Source organism: Chenopodium album, chromosome 3 (genome assembly GCF_948465745.1).
Source record: "Chenopodium album chromosome 3, dcCheAlbu1.1, whole genome shotgun sequence".
Taxonomy (NCBI): Eukaryota; Viridiplantae; Streptophyta; class Magnoliopsida; order Caryophyllales; family Amaranthaceae; genus Chenopodium; species Chenopodium album.
In genome coordinates this window covers 1,315,561-1,326,359 of record NC_137836.1, presented here as the reverse complement: position 1 = coordinate 1,326,359, position 10,799 = coordinate 1,315,561, and the positions used below count along the sequence as shown (strand labels likewise).

The window sequence follows — 10,799 nt, the reverse complement described above, 5'->3', positions numbered from 1 at the left end:
AATCTCCCGCCACTGTCTCAACTCCTTTTTGATAATCTTTCTTGAATTCTATGGCATTTGGGCCTCAATTAGCCTTGAATACAATGGGTGTGAGATGAGATTCAACAATGGTTAGATCAAGATCAATGTTGTCAAGCACCTTGAACTGCCTTGATAAATATATTTGTGGATGATGATATTCCACAAAATTGTAGCAGAACAAAGGCCCTATGAAAGTAAAACACTGAATGTGATCATGCAGGTGGTTGGACAACAATTCGGAAGTGTAGGGATGTCATTTTATATCCAATGTCCAATAAAAAAGAAATTAAATAAAGAACATGATTGCGAAAGAAATAAAAAAAAAGCTAGTTACAATCGTGGGTCGTGTCTCGTGTTGGACCCATGTACGGAATACTTGGGTTCTTTAGCCCTCACATAATTAATTAGTTAGTCCCATCTCATATACTCCATATTTGTGTTTCCCTCCATAACAAATCATTCTTTACGGCTAGCAAGATGCTCAAGCTTTGCTGCAACAACAATGGCATCAAAGCTCTCAATTTCATCACCTATAATTTCCATAATCCACTATTCTATTCAACTTCTTCGTCAACCTCCATTAAAAAATTCCCCTTTTTGGCGAATTACTTGGTTGATAATCTAGGGTTTTCCAAGCAACAAGCTCACTACACTTCCGCCAAATTCGAACAACATCATTTAGTCAATAAACGCAAACATGAGGTGAGTAGCTCGAAATTCGTCTCTAATTCTGATTTAGTTGTTCAATTTTTTTAGGCAAAATGGATTTGACGATTCCCAGATTCGAATTGTTGTATCTGTTCAGCCTAGGGTGTTGCTCTGTAGAGTTGATAAAACCCTAAAACCTAAAATTGATCATTTTTTGAAAATTGGGTTTTCGAAACCCGAATTCGTTGAGGTTGTTTCTGTTAATCCTTATGTATTATTCAATTGTCACCCTCAATTTGTTAGGGCAACTGAAGCTTTGAAGGATGTTATGGGTAATTATGAATATGTAATTTCTATTATGAAGAAATCACATTGGACATCAATTAGTGGTATGAGTAACAATCTGATATCCAATGTTGCTTTGTTGCGGAGTAATGGAGTCTCCATTGATTTAATTCGTAAACGCTTTTCATATCAATCACATTCCCCTTTATTGAGGAAAATTGAAAAGTTTAAGGGTTTCTTGATTAGAGCTGAAAAATATTTGGGTATTCCTCGTGATTCGTCGAGGTTCTTGGATGGAGTTCATTTGATGGCTTCCTTTGGTGAAAAGAATATTGAATCAAAGATTAGAATGTTTGAGAACTTTGGGTGTATGAGATCAGATGTTTTAGCCCTCGGTAGGAAAAATCCAATGTTGTTGGGGTTGTCTGAAGCTAGGATCAAGAGGTCATTGGAATATCTGATGAAGGAACTGGGTTTTAGCCCTGATTATGTGATGTCTCATGGTGCCTTGTTAAGTTATAGTCTGGAAAAGAGAATTATACCACGAATTAGAGTCCTCTTGGCTCTGAAAGAGAAAGGTTTGATTAAAAAGGATCACGCTCTATATACTATTTTAAACCGGTCAGAGCCACACTTCTTGAACAGGTACGTGCTTCCATTTGAGGAAATCCGTGAAGTTTATGCTAAAGAATTAGCTAAACTTACAGATCGTTCTTCTGTGAAACCTTCAAATGAAGGAAGAGCGGGTGACGACAAGCCCTGAAGATGATATCAGCTATCAATTGCTGTTGATTGATAGGTAAAGTGCATTGTACAATATATGAAGTATGATTGATTTTTCATTTGGGCCGTACCTTCTTTTTATTATCGCAAATGATATTACAAAAATAGATGATAGAATTAGTTGCTCTTGGAAGTGATTTTTTCTGTTGAAGAGTCTTTGTTGTCAAATGCTAGTTTCTCTGTAATAGCTGATTACTAGTGTTTCTTGAATATGGATGTTATTGTTGGTACTCTTAAAAGAACTCGAACTTTCAAATTACAATCTTTCATAGCATTGTCTTGGCTACATACCTACAATTGTTACATTCTCCTGTGCTTCATTTCTTTTTTGGTGTTTCACACGGTTTACCCTTTGGGCTAATCCGGATTCGGGGTTATTATAATAGTTCGTTTTTTATTGACATGCCTATCTACTGATTTCATAATTTCTTTTCCAGGGGGAGGGGTGTTTACTTGGAAAGTTTTGGCAGATGTATGTAGTTATGTATAGCATTTTGATCAATTAATTTGGTAACCCATAATCAAACCTGATGCAAATGAGGCTGGGAGGTGGGGGGGGGGGGGGGTGGTAGGAGGGGTTAAGTATTAGCTGGCTGGGTACATGAAGTATATTCTGTTGCATGCAATTGAAAATTGGATAGTTAAAGAAGCTTGCTTTATTGTACCTGACTTACTCTCTTTATCTTCTAACTGGCCACTTTTCCAGTTTGGTATGCCTCAACTCTCAAAGTAATAGGCCAAATTTCCATACTAAGCAGATTAAACTATGATCTTTCCCATATTATCCTTACTACTAGGCTCTCGTCACTCTATTCACATATGATCAGTGCCCAACAAATTACTTGGTGTGCTGACGTGATTTCTTTAAGGTTTTTTGTGCTGTATTGCTTAACTACTTGAAAAGAGGCAAGATACGATTGTTGTATACTAGTAGAGGTATGGCTGATTCTTAGTATGTCTGTGTTTTAGGAAATTTCAGCATGGAAGAGAGGCATGATCAGTTAGTGTTTTGTAGAAAATGTACGTTGAGTCTGCTTACAAGATAATGTGCTCCTGTGCATGATATATGTAATACACTGCTTATCTGACTTTGTATTTCTGATTTAACAAGGCAAATAAATATAGATGAAAGCTTGAAGTTTTGATTGATAATAGCAAAAGAGGGTACAAATGATAGGTTAATAGCTTTAGGCTATTATTACTCTCTTTGATAACTTAAGGTTATCACTCTCTTAGTTACCCGAGGTTACCATTCTCTCTCATTCCACAGACCACAATACAAAGCTCATACCTTTCTACTGCTATGCTAATTCCCTTTCATATTCAAGCAAAACTACAAAATAACTTAATATCAATAATGTTTGTCCGCTACTGTTCAAGAGTATCAAAATTCAGTCCTATGTTGCCACACTCCTTAAGTCCCTAGTGCTTCCTTAATTAGTTTTGTCTCATAGTGCTGCTCCTTGTACTGGGTCTATTACAATATATAATTAGATATATGCTTATTCTCAAATCTTCTTGAATAATCAAGGATATGTAGTATCTTACAACCCAATTCCTGAATAATTCCACTAACCAAATGAGCCCTATTATAGAGGGATGGAGGGAATGTTTTAACTTTCTATTCATTCTGTTAGTCAGTTGCCTCATCAGCAAGGTGGCTGTGATTCAATTGCTTTTTGCAACTACAGCATATTTTGTTTGTTTTGCTTTCCTGGAAAAGAAATGTCTGCAATTTAGTGATATTTGCTTAAAGATTCCGAAATCACTGTGGACCTGTGGCTGATCTCGCCTATTTTTGCAGATATTGGTTTCTATAATCTTTGACTGTTTTGCTGGGCTCTTCTTGCCTATTTTTCCTTTTTGGAATGTAGTATCACTGTCCTGTTTCTGTTAGAAAGTGTGAGCCTTTGCTGGTTTTCCCTAGTTGTTTATAAAAGGACCAATTACGTATAAGCTAACTAGCAACCTTTCAAAAAAATAAAATAAAAAAGAAGCTAGCTAGCAATAAATCATAGTCAAGGGAGGATTCAAAGTCTTATCAGAATGTACTGAGGAACTATTGTTTCGTTTGTGAGTTAGAAAATTCATTTGTGAAATGCTCCTGTTTGCAATCTCATTTATGATTAGAAATTGGCAAATTGAACCTATTTTTCTCTCTCCTTATCTGCAAAACTATTCCAACCTAAGCTATCTATAAATGGCCTAATTGCTTCTTGCAGGCTGTGTTCCTGTGTAGTTCTAAACTTAATGTACTGCTGGATCTGCCTATTTACCATCTGTATTTTGATATTTTAAAGCTGAGTGTTTATTTTTTTTTTGTTGCATTTAGAATTCAAGTTTTAATAATCAAGAACTTGAAGATTTTGTTTGATTAAGGCGTGGTGCTGAATTGCTGATACAGCTATAAAGTAAGCTGGGCTTCTCTGACTGTGTTACCTTTCTCTTTTTAAGCTTTATTGTTTTTGTGACTGTTGCTTCTTCTGCACTTTCAGTTTTATTAACCTTTTCTCTTTTTGTTTCTGTGTGATGCTGTATGTTGCTCCTTCAATTAACTTAGATTTCTCTTTAATCTCTTGCATACAGATTAAACTGATGCATATGATCTAACTGACCAGTTACAATCCAAATTTTGTCAGGGGTCAAGACTGTGGGAGAAGATCATGATATGTAAGAATTTTTTTAAGAAGGCTGCCAAGGATGTACATTGCATGAGTTGTACTTCAATGGTGCAACGATGCATTTCGTAGCAACGACCTAGGAGGCTGGATAAGGTGGGTGGAGACCGATAGTGAGGACAATATTGGAGACCATTTTGGATATCAAGATGAAGAATCTTACCATTGTAAGGAGAGAACTGTATAGTTGTATAGGAGTGGAAATTCTCTTCTTAGTCTTGGTTTTGAACTTTATATTGGCCGTCCTTTAGTTATCAGTTATAAGTAATGGTAAAGGAAATGGATTTAACTATTTAAGTGTAATTAACATCTGCGGTAATGCACAAGTGATGCTCCTAAAAATTTATGTTGAAGAATTTGGTAAAGTAGATATGGGCTTTGGCTGAGAATTGTCTAAAACTTGATTAGATTTCTTATTTTCTTTGCCTAACTTAACTATTAGTATTGCAAAATTATAAGTACTTCCTTTTTTGTTTAATTTTATTTATTTATTTTATTTTATTTTTATTAATTGCACTTTCGACTCTTTGAAAACTATACCGATTGGTTAGGGGAAATCATAACTATTTCAAAACAATTACTTATCTCTTGTAAATGATCTCAACACCACATCTCTAGCAATTTGTTTTGTTTGACATGCTTATGTTTCTATACAAGGAGAAGATAGATTATATTAAAAGGCTAATGCCATTGTTATTTTTAAGGAAAATTGATGCATAAGCAAAAGATTCCCAAGGTTAAGGCTAAAACTACATCTGTTATAAACTTCCTAAGTTTGGCATGCTTATTGGTTAGGGAGATGTGTAAAACACTATGCAATTTGTTTCATAATAATCGCAACTTTTTTAACACCCATTTTTATAATTATACTTTCTTCGTTTTTCTAATTGTACCATTTTCCTTTTTAGAAGTTGCATATTATTTGTACTCCCTCCGTCCCTAAATTACATTCCTCTTTGGAAATTTACACGGGAATTAAGGAGGGAAGAATAAGACAAATAACAATAATTAGATAATGTGATGGGAAGTACAAAGATAGATTAGTTATTACTCATGACATGTCATCAATCCTTGCAAAAAAAAAAGGATCAATCACATGCTCCTAATTGAAAATTTTTAACCAATCATATTCATTGGAATTTGGTACAAGAATTATGAGTGAGATTAGGTAAGGATGAGTGAGAAAGCATTAAATATAAAACAGAAAAAGAGAGTTGATTTACTAAAAAAAACTTACCATAAATAGAAAGGAGGAATGTAATTTTGGAATACCAAAAATAGAAAGGAGGAATGTAATTTAGGGACGGAGGGAGTACCATTTTTCACTTTGGAAAATTGCATATTAATTACACCATTTCCTTATGACGGACAGACGGAGTATTTTTTTATTTATTTTTTTTTCACTTTTTGGTCGTGTTAATACACGAAATTCCCTACTTACCCTTGTTCACCTGTTATAACAACCACTCTTGCAGTTTTATCCCACCATTTCTATCTCCCATTTGTCCTTTTTTTTTTTTTTTTTTTTTTTTTTTTTTTTTTTTTTATAAACACTTTTAACATACTCCATTTTTTACGCTTTTTCTTAATTCACAAAACCTAAGTAATATTTAAAAAAAAAAAAAAGTCAAAAAAGTACTACGTATATATAATAACATGCTACTTTCTTTACCTATACATACCGCCTAAAAGTTACACGTAACATATAACGGATGTACTCGCCTACTCGGAGCGATCCAGACTTCCAGAGTCCCAAAGCCCAAACCCCAGCCCCTAGGAACTACTCCTTAGTCAATGCTCAGTCAGTACTCCAGTTACAACAAACACAGGAAGGGATGCACAAAATTCGCAGCAACTTCAATGGCTACCAAGCTCTCAACTTCATCCATGGATTCCGTCATCTTCTACTCTACTCAACTTCAACATCATCTTCATCTTCAATCTCAACAGAAGTCAACTCTGATTTCGCCATTTACTTGGTTGATTTTCTAGGGTTTTCCAACCAACAAGCTCTTTCCACTTCCACTAAGCTCGCTAAATATCGCTTACGTCAAGGTAGGAAAAAGGTCAGTGAATTCTATTTTGTTGAAAATGCCAATTCTGTTATTACATTCTTCAAACAAATTGGATTGGAACAATCTCATATTCGAAATGCCGTTATTTCTCAACCCCAAATTTTGTTGTGTAATGTTGATAAAAACCTAATTCCTAAGACCCAAGTTCTTCGTAATTTAGGGTTTACTGTGTCTGATTTTGCTGAGCTTATAAGGGTGAATCCTTCTATATATTTTATGGGATTATATTCCAATATTGTTCCTGCAATCCAAGCTTTGAGAGTTATTATGGGTTGTGAACAACTAGTGATTAGAATTCTGGCGAAATCGCGTCGATTGAGGCTTTCGTATGTACCCAAAATGTTGGTGCCTAATGTAGCTTTGTTGCGGAGTTATGGAGTTTCTATTGAATCAATCCGGAAATACCTACTTAGCACACCTTACCCGTTTATTCAGAATACCAAATTTTTTTGAGAATACAGTGAATAAGGTTGAAAAGGTATTGGGGGTTTCTCTCGAGTCTCCACAATTCTATTCAGGTGTCTATTTATTGACTCGTATTAGTGAGAAGACTATTGAGTCGAAACGAAAAGTGTTTAGAAGTTTTGGATGGACTGAGTCTGATATTGCAACTCTTTCATCATCATTTCCTCCTGTTTTTGGACTCACTGAAGCTACCATCAAGAAAAAGCTGGATTTTTTTATGAACAAGCTGGGTTATAAGCCTAGTTTCTTGTCAAAGAGGTATAGCCTGTTAACTTATAGCCTGGAGAAGAGGATTTTGCCTAGACATAAGACTCTCATTGTATTGAAGGAGAAAGGTTTTATTAAGATGGATTACCTGCTTGAATCTTCCGTTTCAATGACCGAGTCTCGATTCTTGAAGAAGTTTGTACTACCATTTAAGGAAGTCCATGGAGTTTATTCCCAACACGCGGGTATTAGTTTGGAGTTGCTGACTTTAGGATCATCAGAAACAAATTCCAAAGCTGCTTGATGCTTGGTAAGCCTGCAATTTAGCATGTGGCATTTAATTTATTGAGTTCAGTAATCTCACCAAAAACACGCTAATGCATCCTCCTAGCTGCTGAAAAATTGATGGAATAACTTTGTATTTTAACTCATCTTGGTGATTCTTGTTAATGTATCATGTTGAAAACTGCTATGATGGGACTTAGAGCTTAATGCTTATGCTATGGTTTCCTGAATGTAACTGTATTAACTTTTGGACCTCATTATGCATTGTAGTTTAGAGCTTTACCCCTTAATTATGCATTGTAGTTTATGTTTAACCTATTTCTACGTAGTAGTAATACTGAAAGAAGAGCTCATTCCACGGACCACAATACAAATCTCATACCTTTCTACTGCTTTGCTACTTTTATTTTTTAGTCAAGCAAAACTGCAAAATAACCTAATATTAGTAATGGTTGTCCTCTACTGCTCAAAGGTATCAAAATTCAGTCCTATGTAGCCACACTCCCTAAGTCCCTAGTCTTAATTTGTTTTGTCTCCTATTGTTGCTCCTTGTACCAGGACTATTACAATATATGCTTATTCTCAGTTCTTACATAATCAAGGATAATTGTGGTATCGTACAGGCCGATTCCTTCACCAAATGTGCCCTATTTAGGAAGGATGGAGGGAATAATTAAGTTCCTATTCATTATGTTAGTCAGTTGCCTAGTCTGTAAGGTGGCTGTGATTCAATTGTATTTTGCAAACTCGTCATATTTCGTTTGTTTTGCTTTCCTGGAAAATAATGTCTGCAATTTAGAGATATTTGCTTAAAGGTTTGGAAATAACTGTGGAACTATGGTTGATCTTGCCCTATATTTGCAGATGTTGGTTACTGTAATCTGTGATGTTGGGCTTTTCGTGCCTATTTTTCCGTATTGGAATGAGGAATCACTGTCCTGTTTCTGTTAGAAAGAGTAAGCCTTTGCTGGTTTTCCATAGCAGTTTTTAAAGGCTCAATTATGTTATGTATACTAAGTTTGTTTTTACTAGAATAAGCTAAATCATAGTCAAGTGAGAATTCAAAGCCTTATCTGGATTTATTAAGGAGGAAATATTGGTGCGTTTGTGAATTGCTCCTGTTAAAAGCTTCAATTGTGAATTGCTCCTTTTAGCTTATGATTATAAATTGGCAAATTGAACCTGATTTTATGTCTCTTTGTATTTGAGACCCTATTCCAACCTAAGCTAGATATCTATGAATTGCTACTTGCAGGCTGTGTTGTTCTAAACTTCTAATGTACTGTTATATCTGTCCTTTTACAATCTGCATTTTAATATTTTTTAGCTGAAGATTTTATTGCATTTGGATTTCAATTTACTATTATCAAGAACTTGAAGATTTTGTTTGATTCCTTAAGGCCTGGTGCTGAATTGCTGATACAGTCAAGCTGGATTTCCCTGACTTACTTAGCTTTCTCTTTTTAAGCTTTATTGTTATTGTCATAGCAGATACTGCTTAGTGTTTTTGTGACTGTTGCTTCTTCTACACTTGCAGTTTGTGATGCTGTATGTTACTCCTTTAATAAAGTTAGGTTTCTCTTTAATCTCTTGTATTCAGATTAAACTGATACATATGATCAGTTATGATCCAAATTTTGTCAGGGGTCAGACTGTGGAAGTATATCAGAATATGGAAGAAGTTTTTTGAGAAGGCTGCTAAGGATTGCATGATTTGAGTCATGGTAATTGATTCCTTGATTAAAGATACTTCAATGGTGCAACAATGCAATTCGTAGCAACGCCTTAAGAGGCAAGATAATTGTTTTAGATATGATGATGGAGACCAATAGTGAGGAGAGGACAACATTTCCGTTTTTGTTGGAGATGGAGATGACAGTTAGTATATCATTCCTCATGGAGATGATGAATCATACCATTGTAAGGAGTGAACTGTATAGAAGAGGAAATTGTCTCTTATTAGCCTTGTTTTGAACTTTATAGAATGTCTTATTAGTCTTGTTATGTAATGTAAATGGTTTTAACTATTTAAGTGTAATTAACATCTATATTAATGCAATCTCGCACCTAACTATCGAATATTTCTTATCTATTGTCAACGATCTTAAAACCCTAACCTTGAGCAATTTGTTTTGTTTCACATGCCCATTGGTAAGGGAAAAGCCGAAAAGTGTAAAACTAACGTAATATGAAGTAATTAACACATGGTTAGCAACAAGTACTACCTGTTTAATTTTTTTAATTTATCTTACTACCACCCAAATCCCAAAATTATAGATATCACTACATGTTGTCTTATGTCGTTACTATTTTTGTTGGTGGGGCCCACCCACAGTCCAGCCACCTCACTACCCACCGCTCCATCTTTAGCCATCATCCAACCTCCCTTTCCCCAATCTACGCTGCTCCGAAACCTCATAGCCACCCCTTCCCTGTGCCGGCACGACGGCGCCCAAACGATCTCCTAACGCCGACGACCCCACCCCACTCCCTTTCCCCATCATTACTGCCCCGAAATCGCTCTAAACGGGTAAAACTGAAACACTCAGCAAAGTATATGTTAAGGCATTTATTTTTTCGAGTCAAACAAATCCCAAACATAACTCTACATGCAATACTTCACATTTAGGGCTTGTCACTTAAGCTTAATTTCAATTCAGTTTAGTTCTGCTCCAATTTAGGGATGTCAGTGGGCGCGGGGATGGGTCTTGGTTTGGCCGGTGGTGGGGCGGAGGTGGATTTTAAGTTGTTCCCCCCGCCCCACTTCGTACCCGCATCATCACCACCTCATACCTACATCTATATATCTTTAAACGCAAAATTATATAATTTATACTATTTTGTAAAATAATTACGTGAAATTTATAATACTTTTTACTATGCTTATATTATAAACATAAATGTATGATGTAATTTTAAGAATGTTTTATTTTATTTTATTATAATCCGTATTAATTATGTAGGATTGTGTCTTTGAAAGACGGAGATTAGGTGGGTCTTTGGTGGGAATAAGGTGGGGATGGATATCCAAGTGGGGGGGGGGGGTGGGGTGGGGCGGGGATGGTTTTAGAGTTGTACCCGTCGGGGCGGAGATGAGGATGAGTATTGGACCCACCACGGGGGTGGAGATGGAGATGGGGATGGGTATGAAAATGTAAGGTAAGGATGGGGATGGGAAGACCAACATCCGACCCGCCCCATTGACATCCCTACTCCAATTAATTCGGTTCGAATCAATAAATATGAACAGACTTATAGACCCTTAATGTAACAAACACTTGCACTTAAACTCTTTACAAGGCTAATCTCACAAACACTCGCACTTGAACTCCTTGGAAAATGCAACTCGATC

The 10,799-nt window shown here is 35.8% G+C and overlaps 2 protein-coding genes across 2 annotated transcripts; both read left to right on the top strand.

Moving 5' to 3' along the window:
- The first annotated feature begins 83 nt into the window (after nucleotides 1–83).
- LOC145621987 (uncharacterized) lies at nucleotides 84–5,322 on the top strand. Its single transcript, XM_081676371.1, has 4 exons — nucleotides 84–89; nucleotides 761–1,753; nucleotides 4,070–4,148; nucleotides 4,377–5,322. Exons 1-2 carry the CDS (start codon nucleotides 84–86, stop codon nucleotides 1,715–1,717), a joined length of 963 nt encoding a protein of 320 aa, XP_081532497.1. The 3' UTR covers nucleotides 1,718–1,753; nucleotides 4,070–4,148; nucleotides 4,377–5,322.
- An 805-nt stretch (nucleotides 5,323–6,127) lies between these two features.
- On the top strand, nucleotides 6,128–9,474 carry LOC145610033 (uncharacterized). Its single transcript, XM_081665280.1, has 3 exons — nucleotides 6,128–6,481; nucleotides 8,312–8,403; nucleotides 9,092–9,474. The coding sequence occupies exons 1-2, from the start codon at nucleotides 6,128–6,130 to the stop codon at nucleotides 8,396–8,398; spliced, it is 441 nt and encodes a 146-aa protein (XP_081521406.1). The 3' UTR covers nucleotides 8,399–8,403; nucleotides 9,092–9,474.
- Nucleotides 9,475–10,799: the final 1,325 nt, after the last annotated feature.

Excerpts from the sequence above, each read along its gene's own strand:
- LOC145610033 (XM_081665280.1), top strand. The coding sequence starts at position 6,128 with ATGTACTCGCCTACTCGGAGCGATCCAGACTTCCAGAGTCCCAAAGCC. Across the intron at positions 6,482-8,311 it reads TACGTCAAGGTAGGAAAAAG|ATGTTGGTTACTGTAATCTG; the intron begins GTCAGTGAATTC and ends CTATATTTGCAG.